General features: G+C 38.7%; 1 protein-coding gene across 1 annotated transcript; it reads left to right on the top strand.

Annotated features, from left to right (window-relative positions):
• Positions 1 to 16,938: 16,938 nt before the first annotated feature.
• Positions 16,939 to 20,165, top strand: LOC116500950 (cryptic protein-like). Its single transcript, XM_032206307.1, has 6 exons — positions 16,939 to 16,961; positions 17,505 to 17,554; positions 17,666 to 17,842; positions 18,722 to 18,830; positions 18,934 to 19,043; positions 20,041 to 20,165. The coding sequence occupies exons 1-6, from the start codon at positions 16,939 to 16,941 to the stop codon at positions 20,163 to 20,165; spliced, it is 594 nt and encodes a 197-aa protein (XP_032062198.1).
• Positions 20,166 to 21,799: the final 1,634 nt, after the last annotated feature.

Genomic DNA, 21,799 nt, shown 5'->3' with positions numbered 1-21,799 from the left:
ATCTGTTTTTTTCCCATATGTTTAAACTTAACCCCCTCCCTGCAAAACTTCTGCAACTGGCTTCATCGTTTTCCATTTTTCATTGTAACTGAAAGACATGCTGCTGTAATAATTTCTTGTCTAAAGGGGTTTATTTTTCTTCATTTCTAATGGGCAATTACATTTTTGTTGTTTTTGTTAATGAGTAGCAACTTTTTCCAAAATCACTCTAGAGACAATATCATCCATCTTATGAGTTGATTGCTTCTTTGAAAAGAATGACTGATCATCTTGAAATGCTTATGCTGATGTGAAGCCATAATATAAATTGTTTGCTTGACCTTTTCAAGATTAAAAGCCTTACTTTTTTCAGCTCATCATAATGTATTTATTTTGTAATGGAAGAAAAGGTTTCTCCTCCCATTCACCCTTTTCTCTAGAATGACAGAAGTGGACATATGCTGAGGTTTTGTAGGATATCGTGCTAAATATCTCATTATGGAACAGTTTAGGCTTTCCACAACTGCAGTTCCTATAAACACCCTAGCTCTGTATGTAACCTACAGGAGCAAATAAAGGAGAAGCGTATATCAAAGGTCACTAATTAACCTCTGGTATTTAAAAAGGTGAATTAGTTTTCCTTTTGCCTCAGACTCATACTGTGTCTCATCCTAATCCTATAGACACAAAGAGGAGCAGATCATTGCCTTCAGACTGACAAGAAAGAAAAGCTGAAAATAGACATTTTGATTTTCAGTGTCTTTTAATAACCTTGCTACAGCTTCTTGTCTTTGATGCAACCCTGGCATATCCCAGATCCACTGATGTTTTGCATTACTGGCACAGATTTCGCTATTTCTGCAGGCATCTAAGAGAAAGCCAATTCAGCTCTTTCACTGTGTGAATGAAAGCTCAACCCTTTCACACTAGGCAAAGCAGCAGTGCAGTCTTTAGCAGGAGCTACCTTTGTTGCCCCCAACAGATGAGCTGCTGGAGGATTGTTCAGCCAGAAATGAAGTTCAAGCAGAACCTTTGCCTGCAAAAAGACAAAGAGTTGTCATACGATTTGATCATTTTGTACTTCTTACCATAGCCATAGTAGTAGCATAGACAGAATTCTCTGAGGTATGGAAATCCTAGATAAACACACACACAAATCCATTATCCATTACAAGCACACAGGAAGAGAGGAGAGGGAGTGAAAACCTGAGCCACACTGACTCCAGCCATTCATTGGAGCAGCAGCCCTTGACTGGCCCCGTACTCACAGTTGAAGCATCATTTTTGGCTCTGCTCAAAACTCTGCCTAATACAAAGCCAAGCCTTGATGCAGGCCCAGCATGAAAAGGGTGCATGTAACCTTTAGTCAACTTCTTCATACACAAAGATTACAGGAGATAATTATACATGTTTTAACTGACATGTTGCACTACAGTTTACCTTCCTCCACATCTCAGCATCTGCTCAAGAGAACCAGAATAAAGAACTTGTTACAACAGCAAACTGAGAACACACACACACACACACACACACAAAAAAAAAAAAAAAAAAAAAAAAAAAAAAAGGAGAGAGAGGAAAAAAAAGTAAATTCTGCCCAGGCACCAGCAGTTTCACAGCAGTTAGCTTCTGTGATAAGAACAGGAGAAGGGCAGAAGAGCCCTGCATTGCTGTCAAATAAGCTTCTTTCATACATGTGAAAAATCACAATCACTGCAGATATTAATGACAATAAACTTATTAGATAAAAATAGATCTAAGTGATAGCTTTTCCTCATGTTGACAATGCAGAAGAAATAATCTGTTAGGGTGCTTGATGACAATACACCACTAACCTACTTAACTATGCATAAAGCATGCTAAATCATGCTAAATCAGACTGAATCCAAGTACTGTGCTGTGGATTCCCTGGGCACCAGACATAGTCTGACATGACAAGAAGCTCAGGAACAGCTTAGACACCACCAAAGCCACACATAGATGTAAACTTGCTATCTGAATGGCTGTGTTCTACCTCCATCCCATCCCTGATTTCTGCAGCCATTCAATGAAACAGTTAAAGCAGACTTGAAAAATGAAACCAAACTCATCACACAGATAATTGTGCAGTTTAGTAACCTTTGCTGGCCTTTTAATACACTCTGATTTCAAAATGGGCCCAGAATTGTTTTGGGCTTTATGCCACTGTCTAGGCAACAGCAAAATTTTTAGCTGCCCATGTAGTACGAATATGAGAGCAGAGAGTTAGAAAATGTCTGCTACTAAATGAAAGGCAAAGACAGTTTTGGGGGAGGACAAAGAGAATGGGTGTGGTTTGGATTTTAGCTATACAAATGCTGAGAACCTTCTTTCATACTCAGTTTAGAAATGAAAAAAAAATAACTGATGTCACCTGATAAGTGTTATTTTCTACCAGTTTCCTTGCCAGAGTATATACAACAGCAAGCAGACATGGATCAATATTAGAATCAATAATAAGAATTAACGCTAAGGATATTAAAATTTCTATAATTACATTCCAGACAAATCTGGACACAAAATTGATTCCCTGTCCTGCAAATGTTGAGATGTAAAATGTCTTCCTCCTTTGCATGAGAACAAAGCTACAGATTTTTTTTTTTCCTTTTGTGTCTGTGTGTGTCTGTGTGTCTCTGTGTGTGTGTGTGTGTAAAAACAGAAAGAAAGACCAGTAGACAAGAAAGACAGAGGAAAGCAGAACGAGATGAACAGAAATGTTTCAAAATAGCTAATAGACTTTTGTCTAGGCCACTCAAATTAGATTTCTCTGAAAACTCAAGTCCACTCTTTAGATCAAATCAGAAAAACTAAGAATTCAAATCTGGGTCTCAGAAATCCCATCTGAGAGGTACAACTGTCAAGTTATTTCTCTTTTTTGAAGGTGAGTCCCTGTTCTTGAACAGTGCTCCGTCAAAACAATGCATTCCATAGCATCTCATTTGGACATCAGGCCTTTTCCAATTTGTCAACATTTCCAACCAGCTGTAGTTACACAACTGCACCCCCACTGTCAAACTCACAGAACGGTTGCCTGAGGCTACTTCTGTGCAAGCAGAAATCCAATCTGGCACAAAGACAAAGCATTTTAATTTTTTTTCTTAGTATGCACTGATGTGTCTTCTTTTTGTTAAATGGACACTTGGGAATGGACATTTTCTGTCAGAGCATAGCCTTAACACAAAATAATCTATATTGCAAGTAGGAATCAATGAATTTTTGACAACAGACCATATTCCAGTATAGCTGTTATTTTTCTGGCCTTTATTCCCTACTAGAGGTTCGATTTCTCATTCAGGAGAAATAAAAATTTACAATATTATCATATTCTCTTTTCCTTCCTTCAGTCTCCACAGCAGGGTATGCCATCCTCTTAGATATCCTATTTAAGTGTTAAGCAGTCTATTCTGTAAACTAGAGCTAGAAAGCAATCACTGAAAAAAAAGCTCAGCAGCAAAGTCTGTTACACATCTACCTCCTGTTTTTCTTGCTAGAAATTCACAGGCAGGTCACAAGACAGGACGTTAAGCAGGAGTAGAAGACAGGTGGCTGTTGTAACTTATAGTTTCAATGACCTCTAGGATGAAGGTCTCTCTTACTCAGAGTGATCACCACTTTGCAAGCAATGTAAAGCTGAGATTCAATCACCATTGTCCTTCAGTTGCATCAAGCCAGCAAATTAAGTTTTTCAAAACTCTACTGAACGTAGTGGAATCCTTTGTTAAAGACAATCCTGAAGCATTAATGCCACCCAAGCTCTCACGGTGTGTGTGGTTTGAGCACCACACATAAAAAAAAAAAAAAAAAAAAAAAAAAAAAAAAAAGGAAAAGGACAAGGACAAGGACAAGGAAAAGGAAGAATGATTTGTATATAGTATATATAACAGTACATTATAACATATAGCCTACATATTTTGTTACCTTGGTTCCTTGGTTTCTCGAGGATCCCCTTTGTGAGGTATACTTTATTTTCTGTTTTATTTCTAAAAGAAAGTGTTCCCAATAATAATAATAATAACAATAATAATAATAACAACAACTTTAAAATGTTTAATTTCTCCATCAGACAACTTTGATTGTCTAATATTGCAACCCACTCCTAAGAGTTTCTAAAGAGATTTTTCTGAAATGGCAATATATGTAAAAGGAAAGTTTTCACAGTTGCAGGAGTAAGGTAGTATGCAAAGTCTATAAATCAGCACAGAAATCTTTTAGAAGAACCCTGCAATAGCAAATTCCTCAAAATATGTTTTGAGTGACCTGCTTGGTATTCCTATCCTGTTAATGGATATATAAAAATTTCTTGTTAGCAGCAAAGTGACAGTGTGGATGTAAGGGAACAGAAGTGGCATGGCTCATTGAAAGGGCTGCTTTATGTAAAATGAGATATTGTTCTGGTCCTTTGATCTGCAGAGCGGAAGGTTATAGATGTTTCCCTGAAACTACTAATGCGGCAAAAATGCCACCTACTAAAAAAGAGTAACTCTGTACACTAAGAACTGCCACTTGTCCCTCCTTGTCTATGCTCCTCTGCACAGTCCACAGGAGAGCAACATCTGTGGCACCACACACAAGCCTACATATAGGGAACATCCAGAAGGAAATAGGGAACATCCAGAAGTTATCCAGGGTGAGGAGTGCACATCACTACATTAAAGTGTAATCATCAAGGAGAGTTTGAAAGAGAGACTAGAAAGACACAGTATTAAAGAAGTCAGTGACTTTAGCCCCAGCTGCACAAACACTATCACCAAGTGACATAACACTTCCACACAACAGAGCCACACATCATGACCAACGTGCTTCTCTCCCTCAGATGTTCCTGGTCTTACTCTTATAAACAGAATCTGCTCTGCTGCATAGTTTTAATCTATTACATATACACACATAGCCTGGCCTGGACTGTGGAAGAAATTTTATACCACTAGGTAAACATCAACACAATTTACTAAAAGAAGAAGCCATTTTTTTCTTGTCAGTTTTTATGTGTGAAAATGAAGGGCAGTTTTCCAAATGATAAACTGTCATAGTCCCTTGGAAATCTGTGCCCTTGTAAAAATAGAAAAATTTAGCAGGGAAAATGGTAGATTTTCACTTAAAGAGGAATTTTATAAGTGTTCCTAAAGGCTCTATTAAGAACCAGTTAAAATGAATTAAGCTAGGCCAAGTTTAACCATAAATGTTGATCATATACTTATCTCAAGCTGTAATGTTGACCTAAATTTGCAGATATTTTCTCTACTGTCATTGCCTGGATGATGCTTACTGATTTCTAAAATTCCCCAACTATTTCTATTTCATTTGTAACCAAACAAAACTGTGTTAACAAAACATACATACACCATGTTCTTATTTCAAGCCCCTATATCCCTTGGAGACTCAGGACATAGGTAAACTATTAAACTGGTTCAAATATTTTTTTACCCCTGAGGATGGCTACAAGCAAACACTGCTGAAAATCACCATGTTTACAGAACTTTAGTTTTCTTCTTCAGTCATTCATGTGTGCCGTATTTGGAGGATCTAAGCACACATACGAATATTCAGATTAAATAAGGCTATATCAATTCACCTTTTTGTGAGGCTGTTCTCTATGTGTGATCTGTAAGATGACCAGATTTAAATGAACTAATTGGAAACTTAAATATTTTCACTATTGTGAATGATGACCTGAACAATTTGGGCAGCTCAGCTGAGGAGGCTGTAATCTGCAAGAGGAGAAGCAAGGCAGGAAGCTCATAAAAATCAGCTTTTCTGCCAAAAAAAAAAAAAAAAAAAGTGACATTTGCACAAATATACATATGTATATCACAGTGTGAAACTGCAGCTGGCATGCTGTCTTGTGCCCTTTTTAAACTTTATCATCAAATAAAACTTTGTGTTCCAGAAAAATCTCCATATCAATTTATTGTTCCTGGCTGCCAGAGATTCCTCCTGAGGACACAACACATTTGATGTTAAAGCAGTCACACTATAAATCTAAATGTTCACAATATGCTCAGTTTAGCTGACTCAGATTATTTCTACCCTTTTTTTTTTTTCTTTTTTTTTTTCTTTTTTTTTTCAGGGAATTATACTAATGACTTTGATGCCACAACCACTGGTTTCTGTGGCAGAATGACTGTCCTACCATTCCATTGTTACATCAATCCTGACCTGCAGAGTAACCAGCAAATAAATGTTTTACATGCCCCTCTCCACTCTCAACAAATGTCATTAAACAGAGTTTGTCATGATTAATCATGTCAGTCACAAATGTTTTATCTTATCATCATATATTCATACTTAAAAAGAGGGAGACAATAGAGTTTTACTGCTGACAGACAAGAGAGAACATATATACACTAGTCATTTTTCCTTAAATCTGTAATCATTCTACCTAAACCAACTGGGGAAATTGATGTCAGAATGCTAATTTCCAGGCCAGGTACATGCTGAGATTTGCTCTGTCCCTGAGAGCATGACTATCTGTACAGATTCCACTGTTGCTTTTGCTTTCCACCACTCTGGTCCTGCTGTCAGCAAAGAGCCCTTCAGCACACTGAGGTCACCTATTGCTAAAAGAGCAATGGTTCTTTTCCTGCTGTAGACCCCAATGTGATCTAATTGCTTGAAGTTTCCCTTATTGTCCTGACTTTACTCATGGGGTTTCTAGTTTGTTCTTTATCAAAACATTTTTATGTCTTATTTTTTATTCTCAGAAGCAGTTCACTGACTGTCTGTAACACCTACAAGCTAGGAACTTTCAAAACGGTCTTTCGATACAGCTATCAATTCTCATTGCCTGGATGAAGATATAAACATTTGGTCTTGCAGAAAAACAGAGCTTTCCCCAAGCATCATTTCAAATGTGTCGGGTCTGGCTTACAGATTTGTGTTGGAGTGGCTCACCTATGCAGCTCCAGATCAATTCACACAGTTCCCAAGCTAGTATGGAGGAGAAATTAAACCTTTGTAATGGTAGAACTTCAACATACTCCTTGCAGAAAAGCAACCTGGAACACAAGGCAACTTCAAACAATGGCACATGCAGCATATTTTAATAGTTGGACCAGGGCCCAGATGGACCTCAAGGCAGTCACATGAGACAGGAGCTCTTGAATAGAACAACAGACTGGAGACAAAAGGAAGACCTGGACTGCTGACAGCAGTTAAAATTATTATATGCCATTTTGTTTCTAGTTTAATTGCTTCAAATATTTAATTATTATTATCATAGATTAAAACAACCATTGGATCTCTGATTTTGCTTGCCATCTTTTGCTTGCCACCAGGATAATTGTCCAAGAAGTATCAGACTTGTTTCTTACATGTATCTCATCACCAATAACCAGTTTCACAAAGTGACACACATATATGTGTAAATATATATATATACAAGCTGCTCACTAATTTTGGATTTAGGGTTTTCTAATAGCTCACAATACCTGAAAAGAAGTCCTGTCCAATTCCTTCTTTCAATGTCTGGATGCCAGCCAGACAATCCAGCTACTCCCACACACCAGCTCTCAAACTCACTGGACCTCTTGCTGAGCAAGACAGAAATTCATAAGATAGAAAAGTAGCCCAGGGGGAAAAACATATAAATAAATAAATATATTAAGGAAGTGTTTATTCTAGGTTAACAGATTGATTCAGCTCCATAAAAGGTCCAATGCTACTAGAGCGAGTGCAAGTTTGCCACCCAGACAATCTCTTGATAGACGTTTGCTCCCTGGGGCTGTACTCATGACATTACAAAGAGGATACTGAGCTTGGTCAAGCCAGAGGACTACCACCCACTCCTGCTCTTTCATGTAGGGACAACTGAGGCTGGGACTCAAAAACATCAAAAGGGATTTTATGTCCCTTAGAAAGATGCTGAAGGGGATCATCACAAGTATTGTTCTCCTCAATCCTCCCCATTGCAGACTGGGACCCAAGGAGGAGATGGCATACAGATCAGGTGAGTGAATGTCTCTGTAGTTGGTGCTGTGTTCAGGGTTTCTGGTTCTCTGATAGTGAGTGCAATTTTGAGAGATAGGGCATTCTGCCACGAATCACACAGCTGGAACATTGGAATAAAGGGCTACAGTCTTTACAGGGGAGGGAAGGAAGTTTGGGGGTGTTGCCCTCTGTGTTAAGAAATGGATAGGCTGAGTAGAGTTGCCTCTAAGAAACAGCCAAGAGCAGATTAAGAGCTGGTGAGTCAAAATTAAGGACCAGGCCAACAAAGGACATCTTGAGGCTGGGGTCTACTACAGGCTGCCTGATCAAGAGGATTCTGTTGATAAGGCCTTCTTGCTCCAGTTACAAGCATCATGGTCACAGGCTCTCTTACTCTTGGATTTCAACCACCTGGATGTTTCCTGGGAAAGCTACATGATGGGAAGTAAGCAATCCAGGAGACTCCGGGAATCCACTGAGAACAACTTCCTCATCCAGGTACTAGACAAACCAACCAGAGGAGAAGTGTTACTGGACCCAGTGCTCATCAATGCAAAAGAGCTCATTAAAGAAGTTAAGACTGGAGGAAGCCTGCACTGACCATGCTTTGATTGAGTTTGTAATCTCGAGGGATATGAGCCTAGCTAAGAACAAAGTCAGGACCCTTAACTTCAGAAGAGCCAAATTACAGCTGCTCAGAGAACTGGTGAATAAGATTGCATGGGACACTGTCCTTAGGACAGAGGATCAAATCAGAGCTGGCAACACTTTAAGGATATTTTCGTTAGAGAGCAAGAGCTCTCTATTCCCATAAGTAATAAATCAAGCAGGGAAGGTAGGAAAACAGCAAAGCAGAATAAAGACTTGCTGGTCAAACTTAGGCAAAAGAAGGAAATGCACAGACAGTGGAAACAGGGCCGTGTACCCTGGGAAGAGTACAGAAACGCTGTCCAAATGTGCAGGGATGGGATCAGGAAAGCCAACGCATTGACAGAACTAAACTTGGTGAGTGATGCAAAGAATAACAAGAAGGGGTTCTGCAGGTACATCATCCACAAAAGAAAGACTAAGGAGAGTGTAACACCTCTGACAAAGAAGAGAACTGGTAACAACAGATGTGGAGAAGGAACACAATTTAGGTACTTAAAATCTTCTTTACCTTGGCCCTCACTAGTGGTGAGGCCTCCCACATCTGTCATGTCCCCAAACATGGGGACTGTGGGAAGAGGGTCCCTCCCACTGTATGCAAAGAGCAAGTTTGGGACCTGGTACAACTTAACAACTACATGTCTATGGGACCTGATGACATGCATCCTATGGTCCTGAGGGATTTGGCTGACATAGTCACCAAGACACTCTCAGTCATATTTGAAAAATCATGACAACCAGGTAAAGTCCCTGGTGACTGAAAAAAGGGAAACATCACTCCCATTTTTAAAGAGGGTAGAAAGGAAGACATGGGGAACTACAGACCGGTGAGCCTCACCTCTGTGCCTGGCAAGAGCATGGAACGAATCTTCTTCCTGGAGGCAATATTAAGGCACATGCAGGACAAGGAGGTGATCCAAGACAGTCAACATGGCTTCACCACTGGTAAATCATGCCTGACAGAACTGGAGGCCTTCTATGATGGAGTAACTGCATCAGTCAACAAGGGAAGACTAACCAATGTCATCTACTTGGACTTCTGTAAGGCCTTTGACATGGTCCCACATGACATCCTAATCTCTGAATTGGAAAGATACGGATATGAATGGTGTACCATCCAGTGGATAAGGAATTGGCTCAATGGCCACACCCAGAGAGTAGTGGTCAATGGTTCTATGTCCAGGGGGAGGCTGGTGATAAGCAGTGTCCCTCAGGGTTCTGTCTTGGCAACAGTGCTTTTCAATATCTTCATCAATGACGTAGACAGTGGGACTGAGTGCACCCTCAGCAAGTTTACAGATGACACTAAGCTGAGTGATGCAATTGATACCAAAGAAGGAAGAGATGTCATTCTCGTGTACAAAAGGCTCAACATGATCCAGCAGCACAGGCTTGCACCCCAGAAGGCCAACTGCATCCTGGGCTCCATCAAAAGAGGTATGGCCAGCAGGTCAAGGGAGGTGATTGTCCCACTCTACTCTGCCCTCGTGAGGCTGCACCTGGAGTACTCCATCCAGGTTTGGGGCCCCCAACACAGGAAAGATGTGGATGTGTTTGAGCAAGTCCAGAGGAGGGATACAAAGATGATAAGAGGACTGGAACACCTCTCCTATGAAGAAAGGCCGAGACAGCTGGGGATGTTCAGCCTGGAAAAGAGAAGGGTCCAGGGAGACCTCATTGTAACCTTTCATTACTGAAAGGTATCTTATAAAAAAGATGGAGAAGGACTCTTTACTCGGGTAGATAATGATAGAAAAAGGGAGATTAGCCTTAAACTAAAAGAGGATTGATTTAGAGTAGACATCAGGAGGAAATTCTTCACTGTCAGGCTAGTGAGGCACTGGAACAGGTTGCCAAGAGAAGTTGTGGATGCCCCATCCCTGGAGGTGTTTAAGGTCAGTCTGGATGGCCAACCTGATCCAGTGGGTGGCATCTCTTTCTGCAGCAGTGGGGTAGGAGTTAGATAATCTTTAAGGTCTATTCTAACCAAGGCAATCTAGGATACTATGAAACTTCAGCACATGCTTGACTTGTGAATTAGTTATCTGACATTGGCTCAGTGTTAACTTGAATGTAAATTCATCTTAAAGGCAGACTAGCATCTTTGGCTAGTTTAAAGGTCAAGGACAGATCTATGGAAGGGTTTCAGTTTGTAGACCTCTGGGATGCCCCATCCCCTGAATTAGCAGTCACCACTTGGTTTGGGACTTCTTCAAAACCACTATTAAATGCCTAGTTTGTATCATGCCCTATAAACCAAGAAGGTTTTCTGGGATCATATTCTAGTGAAGCACCATTAAAAAGAGACTAAACTACACTACAATACTTCAGAATGAAACAGAGGGAAAACACTTGCCAACTATTCAACCTTTGAATTGTTTCTCTCTTTACTTCTAAAGTGGATCACCCAACTGAGTGAAAAGTTCACTTTGGCTTCAGCTGAAAGCACCAACTGTTAAGCCAGGTCAAAATATGCCATCAAACTTAAACAATTGCTTTTTGTTTATGAAAAAGATAAAAATTTTGATAGATGCATAAGGTAATTTTGCAAAAAAAAAAAAAAAAAAAAAAAAAAAAAAAAAAGATATAGCTTGAATGCATGACTGTATAAGGACAATGGCCCCAAATGGCCCCTTAGTTGTATAGATCCTACTAACACAAGTCTCAGTAGGATTTATACAATGTCTTACTAGTATTTATACAACTAAAAAGAACCCATTCTTAAACATGAAATATTCACACAGCTTCCTAGATGGTAGGTGAGACAGGGGCACAAACGTGATACTGTCTGGAGTAGATGTGCATTCAGCCAAAATTGTGGTACAGTTTATCACTATTTACTCTACTTAAATACATTCTGTCTCTATGCAGAGCCTGAGTTAATTAAAAACATCACCTTTTCTTTTCAAATTAAATGATTGTGTAAAACTTCCTTTTACTCAGTGTTGTTTGTTTGTTTGTTTGTTTTTCAACAAAAGACTAGAATTTATTTTTAATTGAAAAGTATCAATCTTGTAGTCTTTTGATGTTGATGTTGATTCATTAGTCAAATAACTTTTCCTTCAGAAGGAGATGACCAAGATCTTCTTATTGCTTCCCCTGTGTACCAGGAGAAAAAAATAATTTGTCGTTTTTTCTACACAAAATATATAAAATACACTTATTTTCATTACAAAACACTTTCATTTGTATATTGATTTTTTTCATGCAGTTTAATGACTAACCACTAGACTCATTAAAATGAAAATCTACAGGACACTCCATTATACGGTTGGCAACAACCATAAATGTATGTCAGGCTGTGACAGAGCATGCTAGGGTATTACATCTTTGTACTGCATCTACACAAGATTTCTGCTCCAAAGAAATGCGTTAACTGCTTATTATTTGATAAAATCACTCCCATTTTGTTTGTACCAACCTTTATCCATATGCTTTCAGAGAGATGCAGAATGACTGCTATATGTCTCCATATTAGTCAGTGCTAATAGGATGAGAACATAGAAGGTGGTATTATTATCATGTTGATAAATTGATCATGGCTTATTTCCTAAGGAGGGGAACACTAGTTTAAATTTATGAACTGAAACTTATTTACAAACTCCACAGTCATTTTAATCTGGTATAAATCAGTTCTACTTCTGAAAGGGGCTGCCCCTCAGCTGGCCATGGCTGCTTATTCCTGACTCCTGCTTCTGCCAGTGCTAGATTTCATGTGGTAAACCATGGAACTGATCCAGATGAAAACTAACAATTTCTTCTTCATCATGTTTTTTGTTGTTGTTATTGTTGTTTATTTGTTTGTTTTGTTTTGTTTTATTTTTTCCAGCTGAGTTTTTAGTCAGATAAAGTCCATGTTCCAGCTCACTCATGACTGCACAAACAGTAATGGCAGTGAGAGAGAGGCAGTATGAAGAAATAGCCCATGGTGTAAGATGGGGGATCCATTCTTTTAGTAACAGCAACCATTTAGTCTGCTTTGGTTGATCATGACCCTGTGACATTAGTTAACCTGGTGCCAGTCACTGTGTGGATTCTTATTTTCCTGATTCTTACTTCCTCACATTAATTAGTGGCAGATTCATACTAAGTCAATGTAAGCCTTTCTTGACCATGAGACGAAAAAATGCTGCTCAGGGCATTTATGCTACTTATTGGAATGAGTGCAAGCTCCTCTTCCAAATATGTCTATTTTCTACATGCAACCCCTACATGATCCCACAGAAAATCTCTTAGAGTAATAAGACCTGGTCTGACCAGCCTGTGTTGAGAAAGTTCTGAGAAACTATAAAGATTATCCAGTCAAACTGTGTTAAGTTTTACAGAGCTTTTAGAAATCAACAGTTCCTGGGTAGCTATCTGAAGTTCTAACAACAGTGGTAGCCAACAAAAAATAAACAAATAAAAATACAAATTTCAGGCTGGTTACCATTAGATCATTTCAGCCAGCATTCTCACCACATAATGAGTTAAACACACTCTGAGAGCTCCAAGGCTAGATGGCATGAGCTCTTCCCCTTTCTCAGGGAACTGTAAGTCTCCCACCCAGGCTGTCAGCTTTGCTTCACAGATGTCTCTATTCCCAATATATCAGTAAATGTCTGGGGGATAATTGATTTCCACTGCTTTCCATAATATTCTATGTAACTGATTTAACATTGTCCAATCTGGGCCTAGCCCTAAGCTGGAATTTGGGAAATTAAATCTTTCTAATCAGCAGATGCTTTGGATGCACTGGCCATCATTGAATTTTGCATGCCACTGAGCAAGTTTTTCAGCACAACACCCAGGAAGCCAAAGACACTACCATTTTCCTCATCCCTTTATTTTACTTTATTTTATTTTATTTTATTTTATTTTATTTTATTTTATTTTATTTTATTTTATTTTATTTTATTTTATTTTATTTTATTTTATTTTATTTTATTTATTTTATTTTATTTTATTTATTTTATTTTTATTTTTATTTTTACTAAAGCTATATTTAGTCCTCAGGCATCTGTTGATCCTCTAGCTCTCAGAAATACTGAGTATCATATCTTTGCTATAAGAAACTAAGAAGGAGGGTGGGAGGGAGGGAGGAAGAGATGGAAGGAGGGAAGGCAGGAAGGAAGAGAGAGAAAGAGAGAAAGAGAGAAAGAGAGAAAGAGAGAAAGAGAGAAAGAGAGAAAGAGAGAAAGAGAAAGAGAGAAAGAGAGAAAGAGAGAAAGGGAGAAAGGGAGAAAGGGAAGGGAAGGGAAGGGAAGGGAAGGGAAGGGAAGGGAAGGGAAGGGAAGGGAAGGGAAGGGAAGGGAAGGGAAGGGAAGGGAAGGGAAGGGAAGGGAAGGGAAGGGAAGGGAAGGGAAGGGAAGGGAAGGGAAGGGAAGGGAAGGGAAGGGAAGGGAAGGGAAGGGAAGGGAAGGGAAGGGAAGGGAAGGGAAGGGAAGGGAAGGGAAGGGAAGGGAAGGGAAGGGAAGGGAAGGGAAGGGAAGGGAAGGGAAGGGAAGGGAAGGGAAGGGAAGGGAAGGGAAGGGAAGGGAAGGGAAGGGAAGGGAAGGGAAGGGAAGGGAAGGGAAGGGAAGGGAGGCACTTCATCTTTCAGTGGAGTCCACGCACATATTGTAAATCAGTTATGTAGACTACAGACGTACAGTTCCCTGGATGAGCACAAAAGGGATTACATGGACTATTAAAGTAACACTATGTTTTCCTTCCACCCTTACCCGTACAGATCACTTGACCTACTGTAGGAAAGAACAGCACTGAAGGCACCTAGCTAATAGTTAATCACCTCTTATGTACACAGAGCTTGACTGTAATGCTCAGGACCAGCTCCTAGTTTGGCTCCACTCTTATCTTGCTTGAAGCTGATAAAGAGGTTGCATCTACCCTGCAGTTCCTCTCAAATTGCTGTGCAGAAGCAATCACTTTCTGGCAGGTTCTGTCAACAACAAACAGAAGCGCTTTTCTGCCATGTCACACCAATCTCACCTCCATAGAGCAGCCAGGGCAACAGTGGCATCTGAGCAATTTACGTTGTCCCCATTCCTACATGTGCCTTTTCAATGAGACTTCAGGGAGAAGGAAGGAATGAGCAAGGTATCACAGTGAGAAGTGTTTGCCAACTGCTTTACATTTCCCCAGATTGTTAGCTCTTGCACTTACAAGGCTGACTTCTGATCTTAAACAAATGGCACAAGGTGTGAAAATTGATCAATATTTCTTTACCAGCATCCCCATTCTGAAAGTTGTCTCCTGTGTTGTGCTGGGAGTCTGATACCTAGAAAAGCTCTCCAGAAGAACTATATTGATACTGCTTTTACTAAAACAAGCAAACAAACAAACTAACAGTAAATGTGATATTCTTGTGTTTACTTATCTCTGTTTATTTTTTCTGCCATCAATCTATGGGGAGGGGAAAACTAGCAAACTATTCTAAATGACTGCACATTAACATCTGATATTGTAACTTAAAGTAACCCAGTTAGACCCAGATGAAAATGAACTTGTTGTTCATAATATAATAACAAAGAGCAGCAAACAAACCTAACTACAGCTGTTTGGTTTGAACTCAAAACATTAACACTATTATACAGGTAGAGAAAATAAAGACTTGAACTAAAATTAAAACAAGAGTTGTTTGAGTTGGAAGTATTTGTCACAGAGAAACTTTTTCATCTGCAGATAATCTCCAGGCATACACTTTTTTGAATATGTGCAAAAACGATATCTCTTCCTTTTATTGTAAAACTTCTTACAGTTCTAATTCAGAACAGCATCTGTGCTCACAACAGTACTTGAAAACGTGATAGCTTTTAGACAAGTACCTAGGAGTTAGCCTACATCTACAAGAGAATGGTTGAGGTTAGATCAATCAGGGTTAATAGTTGTACCAGCACTGTGAATGCCATAACCAGCATAACACTGATGTAGCTCAGCAGAGCATTCCCTTCCGGATGGCAAGCATTCCCTGCAGAAAGAGATGTTTTGTGACTCCAGCCATGCACTTCTATTCTTTTGTTGGAGGTCAGTGTCCCCACAGGAGACATGACATATTCTCAGAACACTCTCCATCCACTTCTGTGCTAATCCACTTGACTTAATTAGGATATTACTCTTCATAAATTAAGCCAGCCATTGCACCGAATTGGGTGAGGGGAGTTCACAGCATTAGTTTTGATGGGAGAAAGCTGACAAGTGTCAGCCACGGGGTCTTACAAACAGCTACAGATGACAATGTCTTTAGCCAGTATTTTTTAGTGAGGATCTATCCTAAGTATCTGATGTGGACACAGATATGATAACCAAACTGCAATCTGTGCAAGTTTGGTTAGTACTGGTTTAGTGAAAGCTGCACTCTTTCACATGCTCTCCAAAACAAAACAAACCTGTATTGCTGCAGTTTTCTCTTACAACTTAGGTAAAAGCAGTGTACACTGCAGGGTACAGCTAGAAGGTAGAACCATTTGAGAAAAAAAGGACCAAAGCTGTCTTTTTACCACTGTCCAAAGCAGCAGGTCTTTTTGCTTGTGCTGCTGAGGCATAGTAAAGTTGTGAGTGCTCCCAGCCTACTTCAGTATACATGATTAAAAAAAAAAGTAGGAGTCTGTGGATATTGCATGGACTATGAATGCTCACTAATGGGTCTGTCATAATAATTAAAAAAAAATAAGAATAATTCAAAGGTTATTTTATGAGTTTGCATTTCTTGTGAGATGACAGACCTCTGTCATGAACCTTATAGTGCTTTTTGTAGTACGGCTGGTAGAAATCTCTTATGCAGGCTCTATCTAATTGGTAAAATTTTACTAAACTAGTACCCCCCGCAGAAAATCCTGGTATAGACAAGAATCAAGGATTTTTAACCTTTGTTAACCTTTTAACCTTCTGCAGTTTACCGTGCACCTATTGAAGTTCTGCAAAACAAATCTTTTCATTCCTATGGAGCATTCAGTGCTGCATTACATACATTCTTATTTTATTTTAAATTAACAAAATAAACTGGAGTTGAGATCTTCCTGGCCTGAGCTTTTTACTCATCATTGGCCCTTAAGTCTCCCCCCAACTGTAGCTGCCCCCACTTTGCTCCACCCTTCAGCAATGCATGTAAATCAGACGGAGGCCAAGGAGCCCCAGCTCGGAGGGATGCTCACTCCCTGCATGGGACCTCAGTGAGGGCTCAGCAAGGGATACAACTGGGAACTATGTCTTTTCTACATCACTGTAAGCTGGACAGAAAGAGAAAAGTTTCCTCCATCATGCTTCCTCTCTCTCTTGGTTTCGCGTGTGGTGTGAAGACTGCTGCATGCAACAGCTTCCAGTGAGCGTGTTTGGACTTCTGCCCACTGCTCAAACTTTCCTGGAGGGCTGCAGAGCATTTCAAGCTGCAGAAAAATGTACTGGGGAAAACACGTTAGGTAAGGCTGCCTACGCTTCCAGGTACCTCCTCTAGCCAAAGATGCTTTGCTTCTTAACTGTACTTTTTGGGGATGAGAATAAGGAAGGGAACGTTACATACCTGGAACTGAAGGCTAATGTCTCTTGCCTTTGCTGTTTTTGAAACTGGATGGTGATAGCTCTGCTGTGGTAACGGAATGGTACAGAAAGACATATTTTTGGCTGATTGATAACCAGTAAGTGTACCTATAGTTTTCTAGAAGAAAGTATAATATGTATGTCTTTTCCTCCCCATCCTTCCCTCCCCCGACCTTTTTTGTTTGTTTGTTTGTTTCATTTCTGATCTTAATTTGAGATTTTTTGATGTGCTAATTAAAATTACTGCTGGCATAAAGTACTTGTAGCTTTATCAACCATGCGGATTATACATTTTGAAAATGTTTCCTCTCCCTCTTTTCCCTCCTGCTCCTTTTTCCTCCATAATCCCCTCGAATCAAAATCTCTTTCGGTTTTTGGGTCTTATTAACATGAATCTAATTTATTATTTTCATTTTTTTTTTAAGAATTCTTTTCACTCTGACTGTGGTCTGGCAGGCCTTTCACTTAGGAAAAGGTAAAGATAACTTCATGTTTTCCCCCATCCCATGTTTTTCTTATACATTTACAATATGTGTTGTTTCATTACAAACTATCATTTTCTTCTGTTTTTGCATGTCTTATCAAGGCCGTGAAGAAGAAGACAATGAAAAAGATGTGAAAAATCTCAATGTCACAGCGCAAAAGCTACAGCCTAAGAATGAAGGGACTATTATAAATGCTCTCAGTGACACGAATCAGAGTTATGAAAGCAGAAAACAACAGAATTCCAGGTCATTTGTACCTTTTACTGGGATTACAGAGAGTAGGTAACATTATTTAAACACTGTCATAAGATTGATTTTTAAGATGCTATACCACAGTAATGCTTTTACTGTTCTCATGAGCACAGAGTTGACTGAAAGTATCCAGCCTATTGATTTCCTGCAGCAGCTCATTTAAATTATTCCCGTAGCCAGTTATGAAATAGTGTTAAAATTTTAAGGTAAAATTTGAGATTTTTCATCTTCAAAATGTTTAATGGTGATAAGACAAAACAGAGTAGAATGCTAGGCATTATGAAATGTCTGGTCCTTGCAAAAGAGTTTGTAAAATTTTGTAAAATTCTGTATATTTTGTAAAAGTCACTATGACCAAAAATGAAATTGTATGTATATTTATGTATATATTGTTGAGCTATATGAAAGTAAAAAAGAACCATAGGGAGGAAAGGAAGGTATATCCCAGGCATCTGCAAAATGCCTGAGGGAAGGTTCCATTCCCCTCTCAAAATTAAGTGGAGTTTCCCCTTAAAAATGCCTCATTTCTTCAGAAATTAACAACACTTCCCAGTAATTGCCTTGTTTTCTCGTGTGAATGAAACCTGCATCCATCAAAGTGAAATATTTCACTTGAATATATGCTGCTTCTAGTAGACATGTCAGGCTTTGCTTCTTGAACATCCTGTAATCCCTGGTAGTTTGCCTCTAATCCCTAACCAAACAAACTCGGCTTAACTGAACAAACACTCCTAACAGGCAGCTAATATTTATTGTCTCTAGAGACAATAAAACTAGATGTCCTTAAGATCCTTTGGCAACTGGAGAGACCTGGGAGAACAAGTGAGAAAAAGAGGAGGTTCAGAGCCCCCTGAATGCTCAGTAATGTCGTCTTGTTTTGTAAATTCTGTAATTCCATCTCACAGGTAAAAAACTGAATAGAAACTGCTGCCTAAATGGAGGGACCTGTATCCTTGGGGCTTTCTGTGCATGCCTAAAGCATTTCACTGGCCGATACTGTGAACATGATGAACGGCAAAGGTAAAAAAACAGATCAAAATCAGAGAGCTGCTCTGGCTGTTTACTTCTTGTGGTGGGATCACAGTGGCATACCAAACGTCTCCCTTGTCTTTGACAGCAACTGCGGCAGCGTTGCCCATGGTGCCTGGGTGCTGAAGGGTTGTTGGCTGTGTCGGTGTGGCTTTGGTACTCTGAACTGTCTCTCTGAAATAATGCATGAAAACTGCGGTAAGGATTGGTGTTGGTTTTTTTTTTGCTTTGCTTTTTTTTTTTCAAGCATTTTTTTTTTTCTTAATGGACAACAGAATTGCATTCTGCAAGGCTGAGCTACCTGCAGGATTCTGTAAGTGCTCCTGTTAAATTTCTCCTCCCGCCTGCTTTGCTTCAGAGGATGTATTAGTGAGACAGTAAACAATGTTGCTGTTGCTTATAATAGTATATTACCTAAAGTACTTTGAGATCTTTATAATCCTGTGCAGAAGGGAACTACTTCCTCCATTTTCCCTGAAAAATTGGAAGGATTATTATTTTTCGTGATTTGCAAAATCTGCATATGTTTATGATTTCCCATTTAACAAGAGAAAACATAAATGTAAACTGTCGTGTGGTAGGATTAGAAACCAGTATTATGCTACAGAAACTGCCTTTGCCTGAAGAGTTAAAAGTTCTTCCTTTGAGTGTTCAACTTAGATGGTTTTCTATTACAGAACCGAAAGACCTAGCAGGCCTGGCCATGCTCAGTAAGGGCAGTCTTACTACTTGCCTTCCTACTCTCGAGCTCTGCTTAACAAAGGCAATAAAGGTGGCACTATAGAATTGGTTGCTCATCCTCAGAGCAGGGACTCGATGGCTTTCACATGCATGATGTTAAGCCTTCCTGCTAATAAGTGGAGGAGCCCCTTCCTGTTAAAGGAAGGGGTTAAAAGGCTACATGCAGACTTGAGTGCATACCTCTTGTGAAGATCTTGCTCTTGCTTTTGCTTGGTATTTACTTTTGATTATTCTGAGATTAATGCCTGCAAGAGCTGATAAGTGCTATCAGTTGCACCCCAAACGATCATTGATGGGACATCTATTCACAATCTCTCTCTTGAGAATAGCTCCTTTGATTGGTTTTAACAGCTGATATCTTTAACTTAAATACCTGTGAGAGGTCTGAGAAGTTTCGAACTGTTGAAAATCTTTTTTTCTCTTTAACTATTTTATTTTCTTGATACTTTTGTAGAACTGAAAAGAGAAGAGGAGGAAATTACCAGACTATATTCTAATGGCCTAAGATTACAACAAACAATGTTTACACTCACTTGCCTCCTCACCTTACTCTTGGAGTTTTGCTGCTGGAAGTGGTGAATCTGGACAAAGGGAAATATAAATATTTTAAGGTTCATGTAGCCCTCATCATGAGTCATACAACTTCCTTCTTCTGTATCACTGCAGAATACACTTCTATGTATATTTTTAAGATGTGTTAGTTAATGTTAAAATGTTTGGTTTATTATAAATACAGATTATATAAATGTGAAGTATTTATTATATAACTATCTTATTTCTACTACCAACATCTGATTCCATTAAGTCTTTATTTCTAAAATATTGCTCTTCCAGCGGAAGAAGAAAAACGAAATGCTCTATGCCCTAAGTATTGTAAGTTATAATAATTTTCTGTGTACCCAGTACAACTACTTTAACAAATAAAGACATTTTCATTTCTAAAGAGCTTTTGTATTTGACTTTATTTAAATGAGAAAATTCCAACTACCATTTTTTACTATATTGTATCCAGTAACAAACAGTCTGGAGTTTGAAACAATAAGGAGGATTTTAAGGGTAAATTTCAAGCCCTAATATATGAACAAACTAAAAGTTACATATATCTTTCAGTTTTCATTATTTATGATAGTTCAATTTTACCTTTATATAATCTTAGGCAGGAAGCCTATGTTTCTTAAGAATTCATAGCTGATACTTGTCTTTTGGAGGTTTATTTTGTTTTGCATATTGGAAATATGAGTTCTTTCATTTTTAAAAGGACATAGAGGAATAACCTCCTTAAACTTTTTGTATAGGGTATCTGGATCTATATACAATTTAAACGTGAGTATTTCTGAGCTGCAAAATAAATAATTAAAAAAATGTTTGGAATGTGTAACCTCATTTCTAATGTAAGTTTGTAAGACATCAGAACCAGTTTTTGTTTTTAAATTACAGAGAGCAACCTCAAATGTATCTTCATTCTCTGAAAGTTAAGCTACTACATAAAAACAATTAGACTTATGTTTTTAGAGCCAACAAAATTATCATTTATTTATAAAATAACTAAGGGATCCTTAATGACTCTCAAAAGTTAAATATATGTACTTCTTAACATTTCATAATTACAACAAACAAATACAACAATGTAGTTACTAAGCAGAAAAAAGATTAACTACCAACAAATGACTTAATAAGGTGGCTGTCTTTGAATCTGTGGCAGTTACATAACATGTTGACTTTTACAGGAACCATTGTGTAAAAGCGTGTGCATGGCAAGTGCTACAAATACTCAGACTTCTTTCCACACCCCGGAGCTGAATAGTAATGTTTCTTGCCCTTTATATAAGATACACTAGACCAGAAGTGATTCTTTCCTCATATTACTTATAAACTCAGTTGTACACATAAATCTGTGTTTACACAGACTTTGAAAAGAAAAGGCCATCTTAGGACAACTAAATATCAAAGAGAACAGCTTAGAGGAAAATGGTTATGCCTTTATCAGATGCTGAAACTGCAGAGATGCCACTGTGAAAATATCTCGTCTTGCCATAAAGCATATCTAGGAAGAGATGCAGCTAGTAATGTGCTTTAAATATGTTTTACTTTTAGAGGGAAAGCAGAAAAATATGTGGAAAGTACACAGTAAAAATATACCTGAAGCAATACTCAATTTTTTATTCCTACAGAAAACATACAGAGCCATAAGAAATTGCAATTAGTGAAAGGTA

The sequence above is a fragment of the Aythya fuligula genome, chromosome Z, assembly GCF_009819795.1.
Source record: "Aythya fuligula isolate bAytFul2 chromosome Z, bAytFul2.pri, whole genome shotgun sequence".
Classification (NCBI taxonomy): domain Eukaryota; kingdom Metazoa; phylum Chordata; class Aves; order Anseriformes; family Anatidae; genus Aythya; species Aythya fuligula.
Note: the sequence above shows the minus strand (reverse complement) of the source record. Positions and strands in the feature narration are given on the sequence as shown.